Raw genomic sequence first — 25,373 nt, 5'->3', positions numbered from 1 at the left:
TGGGACCTGTGCTTTTGGTGACCATTGGCCACTGTAGGAAGCAGGCAGGATTGCAATTGACCTGGAGACGTCCTATGAAGGCTAGGCTGAGACTGAATACCTGTCTGTAGTGTCCTCTCCTTCCTTCTCTAGTCTACATAGAATTCTAAATGGAAGAGCACTTCACTCCCTCCTTATCGCTGACAAAATTAAGGCCAAAAGAGATGAAGTGTTTGCCCAGAGTCACACAAATAATAAGGAGCAGAACTGGGATTTGAACTCAGATTCTGACTTCATGTCCTGTGCTTTTTTCTATCATATTCCAAGCAAATAACTAGTATTCTCAGCCTGCATATTGTTTATTTTTTGGATTTTTTTGGTGAACAAATGATTAGATGAAAAAGCATTTATTAAAAACTTAAAACTTTTCAGATGCCAGGCATTATTCTTTGTATGCACTAGGGATACAAATATAAGAATAAGCCATTCCATGACTTCTACAAGGCCAATGGGAAACAACATATAGGAGGGAGGAATCTATGGGAGGAGATTTTAGTGTATGGAGTAACAGGAATGGTGAATTAATCCATAGAGCACTTGATTGAGTTTTTCTTTTTCCTTTTTTTACTTTTGGACTCTTCTTGATATTCATTTTACCAATTTACCATTTCAGCTAATAAGAATATTTAAAAGGGGGATCATAGGATTTGAACCTAGAGAGGATTTTCCTTAGAAACCATTTGGCTTAACCTCCTTACTTTACAGATAAGAAAACTGAGGCCCCAAAAGATTAACTGCCTTGCCTAAGTTCACTCAGGTAATAAGCAGCAATACCTTTATTTGAATCTAGGGTCCTCTGATTCTACATATAGTGCTATGTCCATTCTACTTGGTTAGGCCACATAGGTAAAGTATACCCTAGACCAGTGATGGTGAACCTTTTAGAGATCAAGTGCCCAAACTGCAACTGTATGAATGAATGGGAACCCCCCCCCTCACCTTACCCCAGACCAGGGAGGGAGGAAACATTCCCATTGGGCTGCTGGGCAGAGGGGCAGATCAAGTGACAAATGTCCACAGGCATTGTGGAAAGAGGGAACAGAGAAGCCTCCTCCCACTCACAGAGGCACATGTGCCTGTAGGTTTGCCAACATAGCCCTAGACTTTGTTTCTTCTTTGGGAAAATCATACCTGCCCTTTTATCAACAATTATTGGGACTTCCAATTCTGGGAACTAAGAATTCTCACAACTTGCCAAACCCACTTCCAGGCAACCACAAAAGAAAAAAAAAATCTCAAAATGAATCTTGGAATGGACAACAGAAGACAGGCTGAAGCAATGCAACATCCCAGAACAGCATGGAGAGACAATTACTAACTTCCATCTGTAAACAGTGAGAGCTCTTGTTTTAGGACATTAGTGATTATCCCAATGACTCTAGTTTCTGTTGAGATTTTATTCTGCCAGCAGGCAAGCAGGAAGGACCTTGTCATATACAAGACACATATTAGTGTTGTTCAGGATCTACAGAAAATGTTCCAATTGCATAAATGCTGTTTTGGGACTTAAGAGTTTAGGAGATGAGGACAAATGTGTAGCTGAATCTCCTGGATACCAGGATAGCTTTGAGATTTTGCTTTTTCTACCTAGGCTTTCTAATAAGTAGTCCTCTCAGAATACTCCAGGTATTCATGTTTGTGCCCTCATGAGACTCATGAATAATTCACCTACACTAGACCTCCTGTAGGAGATATATGTGGTGTCATGGAAAGAATGTTGGCATAGAAGGTTAGAGATATGGGTTCTAAAGATGAAGGTAACATTCGGCAGGTCGGTTAACCTCCCTTGGCCTCAGTTTCATAGACTAAGAAGGCTAAAAGGAAATTTTAAGAATCCTTTAGTCCAATCTCAGCATTTTATAGATGAGCAAACTGAAGTTCAAAGAGTCCCCACATGAAACATTCCATCTCCTATCTCCAAGTCTTTGCGCATGCCTGAAGCACATTCTCTCCTTACCTCCATGTCTTAGAATAATGCAAGGTACAATTCAACATTAAGCCCTATCTGAGTGCCTCAACTACTGGCACCTTCCCAATGTAAAATTTTAAAAATTAATATCCAATACTCCAAGTATTCTATTTAATAATATTTATTAATATTTAACTTGAAGCAAAGGGAAAGTAAAAGGCTAGAGTAACCAAGAGAGCTCACTAGCCTCCCACATGGAAAAGAGAACGAGGGAGGAGTTACCCACAGCTTAAAAACCATAACAGTAAAGGACACAGGTAAACAGAAAGGGAAAAGTGAATTTTGGGACAAGGAAAGAATGCTGGGAGATGAAGTCCAAAGGATACAAAATTTCCAAGTATATACCTACCTAACTCCCTTGTATTTAACTAATTTTGCATTAATTTACTAACTAAATATATTTTGCATATACTAATATTATTCGTGGTGCATTTCTTGTCTCTCTCCTTAGAATATTAGCTTTTTGCAAATACTGGTTATTTTATTCATTGCAGTTCTAGCTCCACCACCCACCCCACTGCCTTGTACATAGTTTATTCGTTTGTTGACTGAGTAAATGACTCAGTCAAAGTCATGTAAAGTTAATGGGAAAATCTGAGTGGAATCTAGCCTTGTATCCCAGGGTCCTTTCATCCCACTTCCTACACCAGAACCTTTTCAGAAAATGGAAGGGTCAGATTAGGTGATATCTAAGGTTCCTTCCAAATCTTAATTCTGTTGTTCTATCTATTAAGAGCCTTAAGCATGGCCTCCCTCTAAATGTACCTCTGTTTGTTTGCCAGATGTCTTTTGCTATGCAATGCACTAGGGAGTCAGACTTGAGCATGGGAGAAATGCTGGATTTGGTCCTCAAGCTAGTGGCCGCATTCCAGTCCTTAGTCAGCTGAATTTGATATCATAGTCATTTACAACATCGTTACAAGCTCAGTCATAAACTCCCTGCATTTTTGACTTGGAAATGGTAAAAAGATGTCTGTCAGATGTGAGTGATAAGAGAAATCACACTTAGCACCGAATTCCCATCACGCAGCCCAACATAACCATTTTCCTGCTCCCAAGACACAACTACGTGAAATTCATTCTTGGGCTACCTGTTCTCCTGAGTGTGCCTACTTACTCTTCAAGAAATGTCTCTGGCGACTAGTTACTTTCTTTCTGCTAGGGGTCAGCACATGTTCTTTTCGGGTTTGCTTTTTAAAAGGAAACAAGAAGAAAACTAAGTAGCAGAAACCAATGTATAGTGTCATTGATGCTCTCTCAGTAGGCAAAGATGTAGCCTCCACCCCAGTCTTCACAATAATCAATTCGTGTAGACTGTGCTGGTTTCCTGGAAGAAAAAAGATGGTGGGTAGCAGAATCACTGGTGCCATTGTGTGAATTGCTGTATCTTGATGAGGGAAGTATTTCCTTTGGAAAACTCTGGAGGTTGTGATTTGGGAAATCCCTGCAGGTGAGTCTGACCTTACCCCAGACTTCAGAAAAATGGAGCTGCCACTGCCTTCCCATGGGGAAAGCTTGGCCATGGGGAGAGGGTCACTTCTTATAGGACTGGAATAGCCTTAACCAGGGTCATGTTTATTGTTAGCGTACATGTGGCTCTTACATCATCCCTTTCCCAGAACAGTTGACCTCATAAATAGCATGAAGCTTGTTTTGGTGGGAAATCCACTTGTCTATACTCCTGCTCTCTTTCATCAATGACAGGTGTCATTCCCCCATCAAAGTCATGAGTGAGAATCACATTGGCCTGTCCATTTGTGTGCAGAGAGTGGGGCAGAATTTCACCTGGGTGTTGAATCTCGAGTCCCCCCAGTATCGCCAAAACAAATCAGGAAAATGAAGCCTAATAAAATCCCTAATCCATACCCCTTCATTTGGAATTTTGATCATTCTCTTTGGGTTGGGTCATAGTTTCCTCTTGTACTATCTATAAAAAAGATTTTGCAGGAAAATGAATAAGTTAATGAGGTTTTGCCAAATTAAATAAACAATATTTTAAAAGTTCATCCCAGTTCCTGGCACATATAAATGCTTATGCTAGTAGGATCAGAAAATAATTCAAAAGATCAAGCAACTTTTTTCATCAGTTAAAATAACTAGTTCACTCCAAAGCTTACTGATTGACTCCACACAAATAAATGCTACTCATTTCAAATGAATCAAAAGTATACATTGAAGCAGGCTGAGGGAGCTTTGCTGAAATTGTTATCTCTTAGATTTAGTCATTTTTTAAGTAACAAAACTCTATTCCTCTTACTGTTCCTTTTTAGGAATTTGTTCTTATAAATTCAATGTATTTAACCAAGCTCAGTTAGTTTGGATTTATTTTTGTCTAATTAAAAATATTGTCAGTAGCTACTATTTTTTTAAACCCTTACCTTCTGTCTTGGAGTCAATACTGTGTATTGGCTCCAAAGCAGAAGAGTGGTAAGGGCTAGGCAATGGGGGTTAAGTGACTTGCCCAGGATCACACAGGTAGGAAGTGTCTGAGGCCAGATTTGAACCTAGGTCCTCCCATCTCTAGGCCTGGCTCTCAATCCACTGAGCTACTCAGCTGCCCCAGTTGCTACTATTTTAAATACTCTGATTAGAGTGGAAAAGGAATTTTGTGATGCTTCAGATAATATAACTTTAATAAATTACCGTAGAAACCATTTCCATATTTATCTGCCCATTGCTATATATATGTATATATATACATATATATATGTAAAAATATATGTGTCACATAGGTCAAAAAAGATGATAGGGTCTAGAATATTATTTTGTAAAAGATAATCAAAACTCTGAAAAGATAACACAGGGTTAACAGCTAGGTGGCTTAGGGGATTAAGAGCCAGACCTAGAGATGGGAAGCCTGGGTTCAATTCAGAACTCAAATACTTCCTAGCAGCATGACCTTGGGCAAGTCACCTAACCCCCATTGCCTAGCCTTTACTGCTCTACTGTTTTGGAACTTTAGATAGTATTGATTCTAAGAGAGAAGGTAAGGGTTTAAAAAAAAAAAGATAACAGTCAGGGAAGGATAAAAAGAGGGGTGGCTCCATTTTTGGTTTAAATATTATCAAATTATCAACTTTATTGTCTTTCCCCTTTGGAACTGACTGATTTTTTTTTTCATTTGGAAAATTTATTTAATTAATTAATTTAGAGTATTTTTCCATGGTTACAAGAATCTTTCCCTCCCCTCCCCCACCCCACTCCTATAGCCGACACACAATTCCATGGGGTTTTACATGTCTGACTGATATTTAGATTAAATTGTTTTAACATTGTGAGGGGAAAAGCAACAGTCTCCAAAACTTAAAAAAAATGGCAAAAAGAGATTTAAAAATATATTTTCTACATACTATGTGAGACCACTTCAGGAAACAATACAATACTAGACATTACTCCCAAAAGATGAGATTTTAAAATTCCTGCATTAAAAGGCTATTTGCATCCGGACTCAGATGTTTACTAGCTGTGTGATCCCATGTGACAAGTCATTTACCCTCTCCATAGCCTCCCAGGTAGTCTTATGAGGTAACAATTCTGTAATCTTTGTGGTGCACTTTGCGAACTTTAATGTGCTGTAGAGATCTCAGCTCTTTTTATTATCATCCTTCTTTTTTTGTTGTTTTTCAGATATGCCTATTATTATTCTGGATTAGGAGGAGGTGTTCTCATAGCTGCTTACATTCAGGTTTCCTTCTGGACCTTGGCTGCTGGCCGGCAAATTAAAAAAATTAGGCAAAAGTTTTTTCATGCTGTTCTACAACAAGAAATAGGCTGGTTTGATGTCAATGATACCACAGAACTCAACACAAGGCTCACAGAGTAAGTATTCTGCTAACTCCTTTATCATTTTGTTTGGAAAAATGATTCCTTTTCTAAGGAGATGGACATAAATTACATGAAAATGTGTCAAGTGTACTTTTTAAGGAAGAAAAATGAAGGTCCCATTTTAAGGCTGTCAAACCAGCTAAAAACCAGACGAATCCTTCTTTTGGCCATCCCAAGCTACTGCCTGTTCTTCATAAATTGTCCCAGTTTCGATGTGACTTCTCTTCTGAGGGTCAAGCCAAAATCTTTAGAGAGCTCAAGAATGGTGATGTGTCGTCTGGTATAACTGTGTTTGTGTTCAACGCATCTGCTTATACGCCATGACCATAACCACTCAAGTGTGATTCTTTTTTTAGTGACATCTCCAAAATCAGTGAAGGAATTGGTGACAAGGTTGGAATGTTCTTTCAAGCAGTGGCAACATTTTTTGCAGGATTCATAGTGGGGTTCATAAGAGGATGGAAGCTAACCCTTGTGATAATGGCCATCAGCCCTATCCTGGGACTTTCTGCAGCTGTCTGGGCAAAGGTAGGTGAAACAGATGGACCTTCGTGCATTGCTTCATTGACACTGAGGAGACCCAAGCTCACTGTGTTTTCCTCTGATTCATTTCTGTTTCACAGTTATTTATTGGGTGTACCATTTGCCAGGCACTGAAGTAGCATGGTATAATGGAATGATACTTGATGCTGGACTTGCATTCAAAAGAGACCTGATTTAAACTTCTCCCTATCATACTTAATAGCTATGTATCTATGGAAAAACTCCATTCATATATCTTAACTTGTTTCTACATTTGTATAAAAGGGATAAAAATAATGATGATGGTGATAGCTAATTATTATAATGTGTATTGCGAGGCATTGTGCTAAGCCTTTAGAGTTATTTCATTCAATCCTCACAACAACTCTGGGAGGTGATGCTCTTATTATTTGCATTTTACAATTGAGGAAACTGAGGCAAACAGAGGTTAAAGACTTGCCCAGGGTTACACTGACTAGTAATCATCTGATCCTGGATTTGAACCCAGGTCTTCATGACTCCAGTCCCCTTGTCCTATCCACTTCTAGCTGCCCCTAGGATAAGGTCTTTGGTACCAAATTTGGTTCCACAAAAAAAATGGCTTTAAAGAAAAAATACAATAGCCCACTTTGGGGGACATAAGATGCCCATTCCTCCATTTCAAAGCAGGCATAAATATCCATCCTCTGCCTCCTGTCAACTATAATGAATCTCAATTCAGTGGATCCAGAACATCATGGATATAAGCCTCTTCCATCTGTTGACCTCATACAGCTCTCTAAGCTCTGGAGAATGGGGGAGGAAGGATACCCTTCTCCCCCTCCCCAATACTGGATCTGCAAGCTGGAAATTCATGGCTTCCCAGACAAGTATGTATCTAGGATGAGGTTGCCTCCTGTTTGTTTTAGGAGAGAAGACATAATCAGGAGAAAACAGCAAAGATACCCTTTTTAATCCTCTGTTCATCCCAAATACAGTGTATATACTAAGAAAACATGAAGTGGTTTTGCTTTTACAAGGAGGAAGCTAAGATTTGGTGAGAAGGGAACTTAGAATAATATAACAAATACAATCTTCTCAGCAAAAAATTAATATATGTGTTTATATCGATAAACTGACCATAGACTCTACTGCCAATTTTTAATATTCTTGAGGCTGAATTTTTTGTGGACTATGATTGCTGCTCTGTCTCTCCTATGTCTTGCTGCCTGCTATTTGGGAATTTCAAGGCCAGGAAGCTGACCCACAGTAGATCAGCAATTATTATCATTGTTATTCATAATAGGAAAAAAAGAGATGAAATTAATTATTGAGTTTTACTGGCCTCAGTCGGCAATTATTATCATTGTTTTTTATTGTAATTTGTAATAGGAGGAAAAAGAGGTAAAACCAATTATGTCAGTTTTACTAGCCTAGATCAGCAATTATTATCATTGTTATTTGTAATGGGGGGAAAGGAGGTAAAATGAAAGATTTGAGATTCACTGACCCAAGGCAGCAGTTATTATTATTGTTGTTTGGACTTTTTGCATTGTTATTTGTAATAGAAAAAAAGAAAGTAAAATTAATTATTGAGTTTTATTGTCCTAGGTCAGCAATTATTATCATTGTTATTTGTAATTGGGAAAAAGGAGGTGAAATAAATCATTTAGTTTTACTATCCCAGGGCAGTAGTTATTTATCGTTGTTATTTGGAATAGGATAAAAGGAAGTGAAATAATTTCTTTAGTTTAACTGGCCTGGAAGACAGTGAGGAATGCTGGAGAAATATTGATGGGAGAAGAGAAACTTTTTGTGAAAGTAAGATGCTCAGTGAAGATAATTCTTTATAGTTCTTCCAGAGAACTGTGACATTAGAGTGAATCCTCCTTTCCCTGATAAACTGAGGCCACCTTTGTAAAACCATTAGACTCAACAATTTGGCAAGCTGATTCTGTGCCTGCCTTCTTCAGCTGTATCTAAACACACTGTGCCAATACCATAACCACAAAGGTTTGCTTGATAGCATGGCCTCTTGTGGTCCCACCTGGAAGCTTCTCCCACTCCTAGTTACTTTTGGCATAGGAAGATGGGATTTCATTAAGGACTCCAACTTATGTCTTCTAATTCCAAAATCTTTCACTTTCCCCCCTGTATCCCACACTGTATCTTTAGGCTCCTGGCCAGGACTTTCTTTCTGTGTAGACTTAAAGAACAGGGTGGGAAGGATGAGGAGGATTCAGTGATGTCTAGAATGATAACCCCATTATTTGTATACTGGATTGTGAGTCAGCAACAGAGTAAAAAATAGGAGAAAGTTACTAGTTGGTCGGATGCTTCTGGATAAGAAAATGTCATCAATTTTTCTTTAACTATCAATTTGGAAAAACAAAAAACCTTTTTTGCTGTCCTCAGACTTAACCCATTTCTAACTCATTCCTAGGCTTCTCTTTCCTACTGCCCAAGAATTACTTCCTTATAGTGATTGGGATAAATAACAGACTAAGAGAAGGAAGACATTAATTTCAGTAAATGAAACTATCTTTCCAATTTTCCCTAAATATTTGGGTTTTATTGTTATTCCAGATACTATCTGCATTTAGTGACAAAGAATTAGCAGCCTATGCCAAAGCTGGTGCAGTGGCAGAGGAGGCATTGTCTGCCATTAAGACGGTGATAGCCTTTGGGGGACAAAACAAAGAACTTGAAAGGTCAGCATTTTTTGACTCATTCTAATGGGATGACTTTGGGAGGTTTGGGGGGGTTTTGGGGGGGAATGGGGAGCTGGTTATTTCTAATATTAATGTTTTCTCTGCTGATAGCATCCTTGTAGATCTAATTTAAAAAAACAATGGTATTCTTTCAAAGAAAGGGAAAAGCAAAAATAAATATTTTTAAGTGCCTTCTATGTACCATATGTACATAGCGATATTTCATTGGGCAGTTTCTTACTATGTGTCCTTGACAAGAACACAAAAAGCAAGTCCTGGTATCTCTATGCACACTCTGTTGACTTTGGGGTGTCTGCCTATACTGTGTGGTTTGTCTGTTAAATGTCTTAATTGTAGCCAGGCTTTTAACCTCCTCTAATTCTTTCTGCCTTAATATTTCAGAGGTCTCTTGGAGCTTTTTCTTTAGATCATTGTTTTCTTTTTCTTGATCTACTTTGTTATCATGAAGATAGGAGGCAGTATCTCTAAGTTCATTAAGTGAGATGGTGTCAAACTTAGGGCAATAGTTCCTGAAGAAATCCCTTAAGTGCTTATCGCAGCCCTTGAGAAATTGTCTCCTCACATGTACTTCTGCTTCTTTTGAATCAGGGCTAAAACCTAACAGTCCCTCAGTTTTTTTTTTCCAACAAGGCAATCAATAAATATACTTGGGTGTTCATTTTTTTCTTGGGATAATCTGTCAAATTTTCCCCATGCATTGGGTCATTCTGACAATTGCTTCATTCCTTGCAATAAGTCTTCATGGCATTTTCTTAGATAAGCCATTGATATTGGATTAGAAAAATCCAGATCCTTAAAAACTTCTGGCCAGCTCATGAGTGAAGAATCTTTTCCAATTTGCTCAATAAAATTTTTATGTTCCTGGGGTGTAAAAAGTTCAGATAAAAGAATTTCTACATGCTCAAAAATCTGGTTCATAGAGGCGAAATGCTCTTTTCAGTTCTTTAATCGTGAGATGAGGCTCTAATAAAACTTTAGGCATCTGTTTACATAAAGACTCTAAGTCATGGGTGGTAAATGACTTATGAACCTTTGCATGTAAAATGCCAGAGTTATCAGTGACCTTAGCTATATCACACAAAGGCATAATCTTTTGAGCCTTTGATGCATTTGTAAGATTGTTGGCAGATGCATTAATTGGAGCCTGTATGTTATTGACAAGGTCATTTCTCCCTACTGCACCTAAAGGTGTCCCAGTATTAGTATTAGTAACTACATCATCTTTATTAGTCTGTCTTGTCACATCCCCAGTCTCCTCATCGGTTCCCTTACCCATGCTTTGTTTTCTCTGCATGTAATCCTAGTACATCTCAGTTATAAGAGGGATCTGATCAAACAATGTCTCTAATCTATTATCAATGACTAGAGCATGTACAGTTTTCTTTGGGAAGATCAGGGTGGCAGCAGCTTTGATATTCTTTAAGACATTAGTCACTGCCACAGACACAAAATAGACTTGGGGTATGATTTGCCAGAGATAATTTACATCTAGATACTTCATTGGCAACTGTGTTCATTCCATAGTCATATTGGATAATGTCTCCAGAACATTGTCTATCATCCCTGCCACTGTATTATAAATGATACAGTAGCCCCAATAAATGGCAATTATTCCCAGCACAGTCGACCAAAGTATTAGTTGTAACATGTTTCCCATTAGATCTTTTCTAGGCTCTAACTGCCAGGAGTTAACAATTAGAAAATGGTTGTTGTCCCCACAAGCTTTGCTTCTAGCTAGATAGGATCCAAGATGGCTAGATCCTATAAGCTGACAGCTCTAGTACAGCCTCCCTTTTGCAATAAACACTCTCTCAGTATTGTAACTGACCATAGTGGCAGTTGGTAACTGACTTGTTCTCCCCACACACACAAGGAATCAAGATGTTTTTGATCCTGTGTGGAAACTGCTAGGCAGAGTCAGTAGCAAAGGCTGCTCGCCTCAAGAATTGTATTTGACAAACTTCACAATTGACAGTTGATGGCAGTTGGTGACAGTCACTAAAGTTTTTTTTAATAAATGGGGTCCTTTTAAATCTGGGGTGCCATCTGTTTTAAAAAAAGGAAAGAGAGGGAAGAGAAGGGAGGAATGTACCCCCAAAGGGAGGCTTGGGCTTTTTGTATGAAGAGAGAGGGGGAGAGAGAGGAGAAACCCCACTTCCTCAAAGCAGGGTTCAGGAGAGACAGCGGATGTAACGGGTTGGCTCAGAGAGAGGAGGGGGGTTTGAAGATTTTCCCCCTTCTGCCTTCCCTCCTTAGCTAAAGCTGCTCTCCCCAGTTTGCTCTTGCCCCTCTTGTCCCCCCTCCACTACTTGACTCCCAAAAGGTCTCTCCTTGATTCGTTCACACTCAGCTTGGGGAACAGATAACTTTTTAATGTTAACCCAATCAGGTACTACAAAAGGAAATAACGGGCAGGGCAGAATGGGAAAAGGAAAGTGGGAAAAGGGGGTCCCTGTCTCTAAACCCTTTTCCTCCCTCCTCAAGTTTGGGGGGAACTCAGGCCTTGGCAGTCTGAGACCCCCTAAGAGAAAGTCAAGTTGACTCACCCCTGGGCAACAGGAGCTGAGGTAAAGTCTGCTCAAGTTTCTCTTCAGAAAGTTCCTTCAATTGGGAAGTGTTGGGGGGGAGGGGTAAGATTTCCTTTCACCAGCAGGAAAAATGGGTAACCCTCAGGAGAAAGTCTTTATCCTCCTTCTCTCTTCGATGTCTCAAGATGGAGAGACCCTTACTGCTCTCATCACCAGAGTCTTCTCTCCTCTGGAAATTCACTCCTGGAGCCCCTCCCTCATTGAGGTGATCAATTTCACATACTCTTCAGTCTGGCACTTTTTCTCTAGTGCCAGCCTCTATCATAGCATTAAATATTATTTGATCCTCACAACAACTCTGGGAAGTAGGTCCTATTATTATCCCCATTTTACTGTTGAGGAAACTGAAGTAAACAGAAGTTAAATGGCCTTCCCAGGGTCACACAACTAGTAAATCTGACCATAGATGCATCCTACTGTCCAGTCTAAACCTTCATTTCCATTTCTTTATCTTTCTTCTTCCTATTCTTAACACCCTTCCCCCTTTCATCTTCCCTATTCTCTAACATCTTGTTTTAGTTCCTTTCTCTTGCTCCTGCTTCCCTAAGCAAGTATTCTACCCAGACTTCTTTGCCTCTCATTTGGACCACATCAAGTTGGGGTAATCACTGTTTCTTCCTTTAGTCGTGGTAAACAAGTAGTCAAAATGAATGAAATAATGGAACAGCCATCCCTCAGACTGGGATGCTTACTCAGGCTGTCTGTTGCTATTAGATCTTCCTGGAAGGGCTAATGAGTGCAGCAGCAGATGTGGAATGATGAAGCTGAAGTTATTGGACCATTCTTTATCCCCTGGGAGATCCAGGCTAACTTCAGGGTCAGGATCCTAAACAGAGGTCAGGTTTTAAGGATGACATTAATGTGTTGCATAGACCTCAAGGTCAGAAAGTATGGGGTTCAAGTTTTGCTTCTGATATATTCCAACATGTGATCCTGGGTAAGTCACCCAACCTCTTAGTGTCCCGGGCAACTTTCTAAGAATATAAATTGCAGAATAGTTGCTGATCTACACTGATAGATGGAATTTCCTTTATTGACCATACTCTACACAGTTGAAACCATTGGGGCTGGACCAAAATTTTAAAAAAGAACAAACTAAAACAAAAGAATAAGTTGAATATTTGGGGAACACATTATTTGTTTGTAGAAAAATGATTTTCTCGTTAGTGTAGTTATATAAAAATGCTATAATTTGGGATGAGATCACATCTTTGATAGAGATGGTAGATTTAAAAGTACCCTCACATTGCTCTACCAGTTTCCTTAACAACCTGAATTTTTTTAGTATGGGAAGTATATCAACTTGTTTCATATGGAATAATTATAATCTATTCTGTTTAAATAGGTTTCATTTCAATGAAAGATCAAGAAAGTGATCTTCATAGAATAAAAATGATAGAACTTCAGAGCCAGAAAAGCTCATACAATGATAGATTTTAAGATCTCAGAGAGCAGGGACTGCTTAGTATTTGTATTTAGTCTTTGTATAGTTCATGACATGTAACTGGGACTTAATTCTCAGTGTATGAGTGAATGACTCTAGTTCCAGCCCCTTTATTTTACAACTGAAGAAAATGAGACTTAGAGGGAATCATTGGTCAAAGGAAAATAAAGACACTTGTCCCTTGACTCCTGGTTCGATCCAAAGCTTTTCCCACTAAGATGAAACTACGCACACACACACACTAAACCTCATTATCTACATTATCGTCTTATCTTGGCACCTTGGGTTCCATTATTACTTGATATTTGTGGAATTAATTAATTAATACATGTTCTGTCCAGATTCATGGCAGCATATTTGGGTAACAATCGCCTTTTCCCTTCTGTGATCTTAAGGGGGTATCCCTTTCCTCTCATCTTCCTTTTTCCTCCCAAGGATCAGATGCTCTAGATTTTTCAGGATTTAATTCAGGTCAAAAGAAATAGAAAACTTCCTTCCCCATCTCACAAATTGGGGAATATAATATACCCCTGTGTGCTAGTCCAGTGGCTGTAAATTAAACAAAAAAAGCTCAAGAAGAGGAGCCCTCCTTCTCAGTCCCAATACTAGGATTTCAAATGTAATATTCATTCTTCTGATTGTCTTGTCATTTCTGGCACAGAGACAATACAGTATTATTGAAAAAGCCTGAATGTGGTGCTGTTAGTGTGGAGAGAAGATCCCTTCTCACTGGTGGAAGAAATTGGGCTTTTATGTCTTTAACTCTTTGAGGTTGCAAAATAGTGTTCGGATTTCAAGGCCTCGTTTCTCATTACCTCAACCTGGGATTAGGATGAACTCATCCCCTGAAAGCAGCTATCTGAATATAGGAGTAAAGAAGACTTGAGCCCATTTGTCAGAGGACAGATACTGGACTTGAGCCAGAAATAGAGTTCTGCACTGGTATGGGTCAAGAGACGTGGGTCTAGGCTAGTCCAGAGTATTCACTCTGATCCTGGGTCACTCCAAATTTGAACAGTTTAAAACAGAAGGCCAGATCTACTCTGGCACTGTCATAGGGAGTTGGACCCTCCGACCCTGCAGCTTCTTAGATCCGATGATGATTCAGAATGCACAAAGTCATTTGGATTCTAACTCTTTTATTCCCTCTTTGATTTCTTTTAGGTATCAGAGACATTTAGAAAATGCAAAAAAGATTGGAATAAAGAAAGCTATTTCAGCAAACATTTCTATGGGCATTGCCTTCCTGCTAATATATGCGTCTTATGCCCTGGCTTTCTGGTATGGATCTACTCTAGTCATATCCAAGGAATACACTATTGGAAATGCACTTACAGTAAGTAGATGTTCATGCAATATTCATAAAAAATCTGGGAATATTCATCATTCATTCCACTAGTCATCTTTGCTTCCCCTCCCATATACTTCTTGCTTTTCCCTCCTTGCCCTCCCAATCCTTCAACATTAAGGTTTTCCTTTCTAGCACTAGTAGCTCCCCCCCCCTCGCCTTTGGTGGCCAATGGCTCCTATAGCCCCAACTAGCCACTGTTGCAGATGTGTGCCACTAGACCTAATGGGGATTTATGCTAGAGAGTGTGGATGGTTTCAGTGGAGAGGTCCATGTTCCAAACATCATCTAATAGTGTCACTGGTTTTGCTTGACTGTTTCATTGTTGTTACAAAGGAAGCCTCGTTGGGTGGAGTGTAGGGAAGCAAATCTGGAGATGTCTGTGCTGTAAAAGAAAAGGCACTGAGAAGGCTTGTTATTAATTAAAAAGAAAAAGTGGCTGGACCAAGGCAAGTCATTATTCTTTTAGTATCTAACATGATGCCTTGCAAACAATAGATTCTCAATAAATATTTATGGAATGAATGAATGAATGACACATAACTCCAAGCACTTAGCTTACTAATGGCAGGTTAGAACTATACCTCTGTTTAGGGAACCCCAAGATTTACAGCTTCAATTAGATAAGAGATATGATCCCAATTTGGATGGGGGCAGGCAGATGGGGCAAAAGGAGTATTAAGGGACAGAGGACAGGTAGCAAGTTATATATAAAGGGGCAGCAAGATAGCACAGTAGATAGAGAGCCAGACCTGGATTCAGGAAGATCTGGGTTCAAATCTGGAATCACACACTTCACTTCTAACTATGTGACCCTAAGCAAGCTACTTAATCCCAATTGCCCAGCCCTTACCACTCTTTTGCCTTACAATCAATACTTAGTATCAATTATATTAGAAGATAAAGGTTTAAAAATTACATATGTTAAATCCTTACCATTTTGGGGCAGTTCTTTTTCAGTTCTGCTTTGTATATGGAAAGGTCCAATTTAGATGTTTAAGTTTCATTTAGGTATTCAAAAAAGGGAAAAATAAATTAAATTCCTAGAGAAAGAACAGAGGACTGGATTAATGATAGATCTGATGGGCACCATTTGAAGTGAAGGGGATTGACTACAGAAGCTTTCTAAATCCAATCATTAGTAGAGGCTGGACTTGGGCTGAGGCAGGCAGTCAGGTGTAGGAACTACCATATCTGTCAGTTAGAGAAGAGATCATTGAAAGGAAATAGATGGTGGGACCTAAAGGGGTTGTGGTCAAGCCTAGAAAATCAGTTCAAAGGAGGTGAGACAGGTACTGGGATCAAATCAGTGGAATCCAACAGACCCTGCCATCTTCTGCTTTTTAATGTCCCTGCTCCAAGCCTGATCTTATGGACAGGGGAACAATATCTAGATCAACTGGACCAGTGTCCTCATCTCTTTCAGCCAAAGTTCTTTCTGGTTCTGTCTCAGGATGCAATCATATCATCTCAGGAGAGACATCAGACTCAGCTAAGGGAGAGAAGAAATTAGAATCAATCTGCCAAATCTACTTGTTATGCTGTCCAATTCCCAGTCTAGGAATAGGGGTCCCTAACCAGGGTCCTAATGTTTTTATCTATAAATAATGTGACTATTATTATTGTTATGTATGCTTCATGGTACTGGAAAAATGTTAAACTTCTTTCTTTTTTTTTTTTAACCTTACTTTCCATTTTAGAATCAACACTGTGTGTTGGTTCCAAGGCAGAAGAGTGGTAAGGGCTAGGCAATGGGGGTAAAGTGACTTGCCCAGGGTCACACAGCTGGGAAGTGTCTGAGCCCATATTTGAACCCAGGACCTCCCATCTCTAGGCTTGGCTCTTAATCCACTGAGCTACCCAGCTGCCCCCTAAACTTATTTCTATATACAGTAAAATTTCAGCAAATACCCTTGAGAACTATGTTATTTTGGTTAGCTGAGATTTATGCATACTTGAGGTTTCATCCAGTTAAGCATCCAATATTTAAATATTAAATATTTTATATGGAAATCTTTTTTTAAAGATTGTCCCCTTTTATAGTTTCTTAAGCAGGGCTTATTAAACATAATAAAACCTTTTCTTAGTGGCGCAGAGTCCTCATTCTGAATAGCAACTATTGTACTGAGCAATATGGTATGGTGGATGGAGTCTTAGTTTTGAAGTTAAGAGTTCAAAATCTTGTCTCTGCCAAGAAGTTGGACTAGGTAGCCTTTGAGATCTCTCTCCCAGTGCCAGATTTAGGATCCTCTGAGGATGTATACCCTCATTTTTTTCCCTTTCTACAGGCAGTTTAAAGAAAATGAGAATAAAGGCTCTTACTACCATATCTTTGACATTCCTGAATGACACAAACTTATTTCCTTTATGTAAAAAAATAATAAATTCAGGGGGCAGCCAGGTGGCTCAGTGGATTGATACCCAGGTCCAGAAATGGTAGGTCCTGGGTTCAAATCTGGACTCAGACACTTCCTAGCTATGTGACCCTGGGTAAGTCACTTGACCCCCATTACCTAGCCCTTACCACTCTTCTGCCTTAGAACTAATACACAGTATTGATTCTAAGATGGAAAGTAAGGGTTTAAAAAGAAAAAAAGAAAGAAAGAAAAAAGAAGCACTATCTGAATGTGAGGCTCTCATTCATCTGGTCTCTGTCCTAACATGTTTAGTAAGATATTGATTTCAAAATGTGCTTTTTGTTGGAGAATTCTAAAGACCAGTCCACTTTGTTGGTTAGCCATAGCCCATGCTTATTCAGGTTTCTGTCACATCCCCTAGAGTCCTAAAATGGAAAAATCTTTTGGAAACAATTAATAAATTAGGATCACCAGATTCTAGAAGTAGGACTGGAAGAGACTTCAAAGTCCAATAAGTCCAATCACCTCTTTTTACAGTTGAGGAAACTGAGTCCCGAGAAGGTAAGCAGTGTAAAAGAAGGCTTTCTTTCAGGAGTCCCTGTCTTAAAAACCTGGGAATACAATGAAAATCTGACTGCATTAGTCTAGAAGAGTAGCAATAGCAAGTTACAGTTGAGGCTTGTTGTTCTGCAAAAAGAATAATATGTATTAATTTGGGGGAAAGTGAAACATGACATGGGTCACAAAGTACTAACATTGATAAGCCCTGGATAATTTTGCCCTGCCCCTATAACCACAATCTTTCTTTATAATAATACGTCTAGGTAGTGTTTACTATTTGGCATTATTTGTGGTCCTAGAAATTGATTATTCATATTTTTCTTTTCCCATCTCCTCTGTAGGTCTTTTTTTCAATATTAATAGGAGCTTTCAGCGTTGGACAGGCTGCACCATGCATTGATTCATTTGCTAATGCAAGAGGAGCAGCTTATGCAATCTTTGATATTATTGATAATGTAAGTCCTTTGTCTTCTTAAAACATAAAAGAGTGACAAATGAAATCTAGCCTAAGGATGCATTTGTAAAATGAATGAAGTCTGCTTGTCTCAGTTATGGATGAAGGGAATGACATCCTTGTTTATTTGAACCTTTCATACCTTTGCCAAGAAAACCAAATAGGGTCATAAAGAGTAGGACACAACTGAACAATATCAAAAAATCTCTTCCCAGAAGGTTTTATAGCTAGTTCACCACTTGCCCCGGGTGAGCAACCTGGCATATAACAACAACAATAAATAGAATTAAGCACCAGATTAATGGGCTGAAGCATGACTAGACTAGTCAGTGTAGATTCCTGTTGGCCAATATATAAATACTTTTCATCACATGATTGACCTGATTATAGAATGTCTAGCATGATTGAGTTGGTCTGGCTATTGGCTAGTTTTGCCATGTTATTATATTTTTACTTAATGTGCCCAGATGTGACCTTGTTTATGGGGGGAGGAATCAATCCATGACAAGTATTTACAAAGACCCCAATCCCAGGTTGAGAGAGAGAGAGAGAGAGAGAGAGAGAGAGAGAGAGAGAGAGAGAGAGAGAGAGAGAGAGAGAGAGAGAGAGAGAGAAACAGAAAAAATAAGAAAGACATATACAGTATTCATAGCTGGGAATAGGAATGCAATGGGTACACTCATAAGAAGGAAATAGCAGACTGGATTAGAAACCAGAATCCAACAATATACAGTTTACTCGAGACACACTTGAAACAGAAAGACGCACATAGAGTAAAAATAAAGGGCTAGAGCAGAATGTACTATGCCTCAACTGATATGAAAAAAGCAGGGATGGTGATCATGATCTCAGACAAAGCAAAAGTAAAAATAGATTTAATTAAAAGAGATAATCAAAGAAACTAAAGGTATCATAGACAATTAAATGATATAAAAAAAAGTTCACACCATTTCCCTAACAAAGACTTCATTCTTCAAATATATAGGGAACTGAATCAAATTTATTTTTAAAAATTCCCCAATTAATAAATAGTCAAAGGATATGAACATATAGTTTTCAAAAGAAGAAATAAAAGCTATCTAGAGTCATGTGAGAAAATGTTCCAAGTTGCTATTAATTAGAGAAAAGCTAATTAAAACAACTTTGCGGTATCAATACATACTCATCAGAGATGACAAATGAAGAGAATGAGGGAAAATAAGTACACTAATGAACTGTTGGTAGAGTGCGAAACTGGTCCAACTGGAGAACAATTTGACATTATGCTCAAAGAGCTATTAAACTGTGTATACCCTTTGACCCAAAAATACCATAACCAGGTCTGTGTTCCAAAGATATCAAAGGAAAAAGGAAAGGACCAATGTATATAAAAATATTTATAGCAGCTCTTTCTGGAAGAATAATTGAAAATTGAACAGATGCTCTTCAATTGGGGAATGGCTAAGCAAGTTGTGGCATATGATTGTGATAGAATACTAATGTGCTATAAGAAATAATGAGGGGGTTGACTTCAGAGAAATATAGCAATACCCATGAACTGATGCAAAGTGAGGTGAGAAGACCCAAGAATTGGGCACATTGGGTATAGTAACAGCAATGTTGGAGTGATGATCAACTGTGGAAGACTTGGCTACTCTGATCAATATGATATTAGACAGTTCCATAGGGCAACAATGCTATCCACCTCCAGAGAGAGAACTGTTGAACTCTGAGTGAAAATTGAAGTTTAATTTTCTCACTTTCTTTTTTTTTTTGCATGGCCAATATGGAAATATGTTTTGCATGATTTCACATGTATAATTGATATCATTTTGCTTTTCTTTGCAGCGGTGTAAGGGAGACATGAGAGGGAGAGAATTGGATACTCAATTTAAAAAGAAAAAATGTTAATAATAATAATATTTTTTAAAAAGGAAAACAAAAAATAGAATGTGGATGGGGTAGGAAGGGGTCAGAATATAAAAGGCTTCAAATGGCCAACAGAAGATTTTATATTTGATGCTGAAGGTAAAAGAGAGCCTCTGGAATTTTATTTCAGGAGGGCTACTTTGTTGAACTGTCTCAGACATCCAGTTGTGAATAGAGTGACCCTGGATATTTAATGTATGATGAAGGTGCTGTGCCTGTGTAACTTCATCCAAACAGTCAAGCTGGGTTTAAGAAATAGCAATAATAGTCCTCTAAGAAAATAGTCAATGTTTTGTTTTTTCCCCCCCATTGCATGTGTTTTACTTAGAATCCTAAAATTGACAGTTTTTCTGAGACGGGCCATAAACCAGACCACATCAAGGGGAATCTGGAGTTCAGAAATGTCCACTTCTCTTATCCTTCCAGAGCTGATGTCAAGGTACTGTAAGTCAAACAAAGAAGCATTTCTTTCTGAGAACTGATTGCTTAATTATATAGATGTAATCGTGTTTTATAGTTTGTATTTGAAGTTGGTTTTTGAGCACAATGAATACCATTTAAAAATACTTCCACATTAACATATTTAGAAATTTTTGTCTGCTGGCTTGTACATTGGAGTGATATAATGGATATACCTTTTTCCCATGTAGATTTTAAAGGGCCTCAATCTCAAGGTTAACAGTGGACAAACAGTAGCCCTGGTTGGTAACAGTGGCTGTGGGAAAAGTACAACCGTTCAGTTGATACAGAGACTCTATGACCCTCTGGAAGGCACGGTAAGAGCCCTGAACGAGGTCTTTCTAATGCTGAAAACTTTGTATGAAACACTTTTATACAATGACAATGACAGAACACCGAATATACTTATCCTGTTTGGGAAAGGCATCATGATAGTGCAAACATTTGCATAGTTTGTGACAGCTAAATGGTTTTAGAGATAGAATGCTGGCTTTAGAATCAGAAAGACCTGAATACAAATTCTTCCCTGAACACTTAGTAACTCTGTGACCATGGGCAACTTGTGTAATTGCTCTGTGCCTCAGTTTCCTTTTCTGTAAAATGGTAATAATCATAGCACCCACCTCTCAGGGATGTTGTGAGGAACAAATGAGAACATTTGTAAAATATAAACATTAAAGTGCTACCTAAATAATCTACCCAAAGCATTCAGAAGCCATAGAATCTTGTTTCAGTCCCTTACCCATATCAATTCAATTATATAGCTCACCATGCTTGCCATTAATACTGTCTGAGAAGATCTGCTTCCTCTGAACAATGGCTATCTGGGCAAAATTTGCTGGCAGCTGGGTGACCGATGATAGTATACTATTAGAACTATGGTTAGAGCCATTCATTGAAATATCTATTCAGGTTGATGGAAGCTTCAGCTCTCTTTAATATTAGGGATGTTAATAGGCACAATAAAGATGGCCTCATAAGGAATCAATCATGGAATCTGAGTTAACAAGCCAGATACCGCTTGTGTTTTTTGTTTATGTTAATTCCCTAACTGAAAACAACAACAGAATTTTCTCCCTAACCAACAAGGTCCCTTTCTTGTGGAAAGCATCACTCCCATGGATTATTTTCACTGAAATACATTGACCTGCCCCAAATTGACTGATAGTAGAATGATATGCTGCTGTCAGAGCTGGCATTTCTCAGGTGTCAAGTTGTTTCAGATCTCTAATAGGAGGGGGCATCTTCCTTTCTTCCAGATCAACATTGATGGGCAAGATATTCGAACTCTAAATGTGAGGTATCTGAGGGAAATCATTGGAGTGGTAAGTCAGGAGCCAGTGTTGTTTGCCACCACAATTGCTGAAAACATTCGCTATGGGAGGGAAGATGCCACCATGGATGAAGTCAAGAAGGCCGTTAAAGATGCCAATGCCTATGAGTTCATCATGAAACTACCAGAGGTAAAGGGGTGGATGGTGTAGTCATTTTTTAAATTTTATTTATTAATTTAGGGACAACTAGGTAGCATAGTGAGTAGAGAGCTGGGCCTAGAGTCAGGAAGATCTGACTTCTATCTAAACCATCCTCAGACACTAACTAGCTGTGTGACCCTAGGCAAGGCACTTAGCCTCAATCTGCCTCGCTTTCCTCATCTGTAAAGTGGGGATAATCAGAATACCTACTTTTCAGGGTTATTTGGAAAAAAAGATAATATTTGTAAGTACTTAGCACATAGTAAGGGCTATATAAATGTTAGCTATTATTATTATTGCTTCCCAGGGTGCTTGTGAGGATCAAATGAGATGTTTATAAAGTGCTTTGCAAATCTTAAAACTACATAAAAGTTAGACATTAGGGGACAGAGAAAATGTACTTTATTTTGACCAACTAGATCCTTCCCTACCAATTCCCAAACTATTCCTCTCCCCCCCCCCATCCATCCCTAATAAAAGATAAACAGCAACTTGGGTAGTGATTTTTTTCAACTGCATTTCATATATAGTGGCTCAGTGTTCTCTTTAGAGGTTAGAGGTATCTTGCTAAATAAATCAATAGAAGTAATGTAACCAATGTTTAAGGCACACTCCCCAGACTTTGCATGGTACAGAATGATATACCTAGGCATCTTTGATTAAGCTTTTACAAGTGATAGGAATAGAGTCTGAATCCATGATTTCACTGATGTGGGATCTCCAAGTGAAGAAATTTCTACCAACACTGGTTGGCTCCTCCTCTCTAATTTATAGTGTCCTAGATACCTTAGGGAGTGAAGGGGATAAATGACTTGCTCAGGATCATAGCACATATCAGAGGTAGGACTTGAATTCATTTCTTCTAACTTATCACCTAATGCTGTACTTTCTGCGCTATAATAAAGATTGAAAGTTCCTAATAGCTAGAAATTATATCCAACTTTTTTATATGCAAGATGTCCCCAATCCATGTAAGTTTGTCTTATGTTTGTTCCTCCAAACAGCCCTGAGAGATAGGTGCTATTATTATCCCTATTTTATAGATAAGGAAATTGTTCAAGATCATAGTTAGTGTCTGTAGGATTTGAATTTGAAACTTCCTACTCCAGTTCCATTACTCTCTCCCCTGAACCACCTTCTGTTCCTTCAACTGCTCTCTGTGTTAACAGAAATTTGACACTCTGGTTGGAGAAAGAGGGGCTCAACTAAGCGGAGGTCAGAAACAGAGAATAGCAATCGCTCGAGCTCTGGTTCGGAATCCCAAGATCCTTCTGCTCGATGAGGCCACCTCAGCTTTGGATACTGAAAGTGAATCAGAGGTGCAGGCAGCTCTGGATAAGGTCAGTGCATCCCAAAGAACCTAAGATAAGCTGCATAAGTTATCCTGTAGGAAAAAAAAAAAAGACAGCCTTGATTCACAAATCTGGATTGGTAAAACCAGTGAAGGAATGAAAATGAATTCCTCTTCTCATCTCCATTTATTGTTCCCATTCAATCTCTCCATACTCTTGGTGTTTTGAAACCTGGAAGGGACCATGGGATTTGGGGCTCATTATGTCCATTGGCTTGACCAGACACTAAGGTTGAGGTTGCAGAGGATGGGTTCTGTCCACTTCAGCACTTCCCGCAGACTATTTGTTTATGGGACTTTGGAGTCTGTATTCAAAGATTAAGCTAAAATCAAAACGGAGAAGAGTGACCATCCATCAGAGCTTTAGTGCCAAACCATTTCAAAGAGGACTGTACCTTTAAAAAGCCTTTGGTGAAATAAATTAAACAATCATACATTTGGGGCTAGCTGGAGACCCCCTCATCCAAACCTTTATCTTGCAGATGAACATGTCAGAGTCTTGCCTAAGGTGACACGTGGTAAGTTGTAAAGTTAGGAATGAAAACCAGGTCCCTTCAATCCAAACCATTAGGATGGCCAATACAACACGCTGGACCAGCTCCTCCTTCTGAAGCTGACCGGAGGGAAAGCAGCCTCCTCACTGGCCATGTGGTTCCTTTGCTTAAGCCATAGAAATGATCTAAGCAGCTAAGCCCTGGGCTTTGCTGTGGTCAGCTGGAAGCAGCTTGGGAGAACCAATTGTTCAATTTCTCATGAGAGCTGTCATTCCTTGAATGCTACAGATTAGAGCCTGCTTGTCTAGACTTCAGAAGGTGATGGAGAAAATGTTCATAATGCTGATTAAACTTGAAAGTGTGCCATGCTTATACCTTCCTCCCAGTTAAACATGTACTATCACACCACTGTCTAAACAGGACCAATAAGAAAAGAAATCATTATTGATTGCATGAAAATGGAATAGCAGCTTTTGATAGGTATGCTCCAACATTAAATGTCAGTCTGTCAATGAATCAGCAAGAATTAAGTACTTACTGTGTACCAGGCACTGTGCTAGCATCTGGAGATCCAAACAAAAACAGTTCTTCATCTCAGGAAGCTGTACAAAATGTTCTGCAAAGCTTTAACTAAGATTTTATACATATATCCATCCATAGATATTTATATGCATATATATTAGGTAACACCATGTCTTTTAGTGGCACTTGGTAAGATATGTAGGATCTCATCAATTAGTTATGTAAATATTTGAAACTTACTTATTTGAGAAGGATTGGCTCAATCTGCAGGCATGGCTGCTGCCCATATCCTTGCTTTATAATAATGATAGACTGTTTCTATAATGCTCTAAAGTTTAGAAATGGCTTTCCTTACAGAAACCCTGCAAAGGAGGCAGTGTAAGGCTTATTACTCTTAGTTTGCAAATGAGGAGACCAAGGCAATAGTAATGATAATGTTCTACCTATTCTGAAAAGATTGTCAAGTAGATAGGCTCATACCTCCATCAAACCAGGACCTAAAGCCAAGCTAGAGATTCCACTTTAGCCAACTGGGTAACCTTGAACAAACATTTAGGTGCTTTGAGTTTCAATTCCCTAGGCTGTAAAATGAGATGGTTGGACTAGATCAGAGAAGCACAGAACTAGAATGGGAAGGGACTTGAGCCCCTGCCCACCACATTTCATAGATGAGGATTTCAATAACCCAGGATCATGCAAAAAGTCATTGTCAGCAGCAGAATTTGTACACGCACAAGGCAGAGCCAGTGCTCTGTCCACAAGAAAATCTTTTCCAGCTGTGAATTCTATGGCTTTATAAATAGATATAATGTAAGCATTTATTAGCTCAGTTAATAACAAGTTGATGGTAACAAGCAGAATTGGAGAACTTTGAGTCCACATCCATTATGATAAGGCATGAACAAGACACTGTTGTGGTTGCTGTTCTATTATGATAACTTTGTACAAAGTGAACTTTTGCTCTTATAATCATCCTCTGTCCCTCTTGCTTTTCCTCTTCCTCTCTCTCCTTTTCCCAGGCAAGAGAAGGCCGAACTACTATTGTAATAGCCCATCGCTTATCTACAATCCGAAATGCAGATGTCATCGCTGGCTTTGAAGATGGCATCATTACAGAGCAAGGGAGCCACAATGAGCTCATGAAAAAGGAAGGTGTTTACTTCAAGCTTGTTAATATGCAGGTATTTCTCTTCTAGGAACTTCTCTGCTTGGTATCCCTAAAACATTCTAAAACTGAGTCTTTAAACCAAGAGCCCCTGTGCCTGTGGGATTATTCTAAGTGGAATACAGTAGAGGTACTTTATTGGGAAATAATAACTAGCAAAAAGAAAAAGTGGATGAAGAAA

At 38.8% G+C, this 25,373-nt stretch overlaps 1 protein-coding gene across 9 annotated transcripts in view; it reads left to right on the top strand.

Moving 5' to 3' along the window:
• ABCB4 (ATP-binding cassette, sub-family B (MDR/TAP), member 4) overlaps nt 1-25,373 on the top strand; it is a 106,958-nt gene that overhangs the window by 31,415 nt on the left and 50,170 nt on the right. For 8 of the 9 annotated variants that reach the window (XM_056797298.1, XM_056797294.1, XM_056797295.1 and 5 more), the window contains 10 exons: nt 5,636-5,827; nt 6,190-6,361; nt 8,921-9,045; nt 14,263-14,434; nt 17,706-17,819; nt 20,055-20,165; nt 20,377-20,502; nt 21,445-21,648; nt 22,830-23,000; nt 25,047-25,208. In XM_056797298.1, the coding sequence (XP_056653276.1) occupies nt 5,636-5,827; nt 6,190-6,361; nt 8,921-9,045; nt 14,263-14,434; nt 17,706-17,819; nt 20,055-20,165; nt 20,377-20,502; nt 21,445-21,648; nt 22,830-23,000; nt 25,047-25,208 (1,549 nt within the window). Of the gene's footprint in view, nt 1-5,635; nt 5,828-6,189; nt 6,362-8,920; nt 9,046-14,262; nt 14,435-17,705; nt 17,820-20,054; nt 20,166-20,376; nt 20,503-21,444; nt 21,649-22,829; nt 23,001-25,046; nt 25,209-25,373 lie in introns of those variants that run through there. The other variant, XM_056797301.1, reaches the window with a different exon arrangement.

The sequence above is a fragment of the Monodelphis domestica genome, chromosome 5, assembly GCF_027887165.1.
Source record: "Monodelphis domestica isolate mMonDom1 chromosome 5, mMonDom1.pri, whole genome shotgun sequence".
Lineage (NCBI taxonomy): Eukaryota > Metazoa > Chordata > Mammalia > Didelphimorphia > Didelphidae > Monodelphis > Monodelphis domestica.
This window is presented reverse-complemented; position numbering and strand designations above follow the sequence as displayed.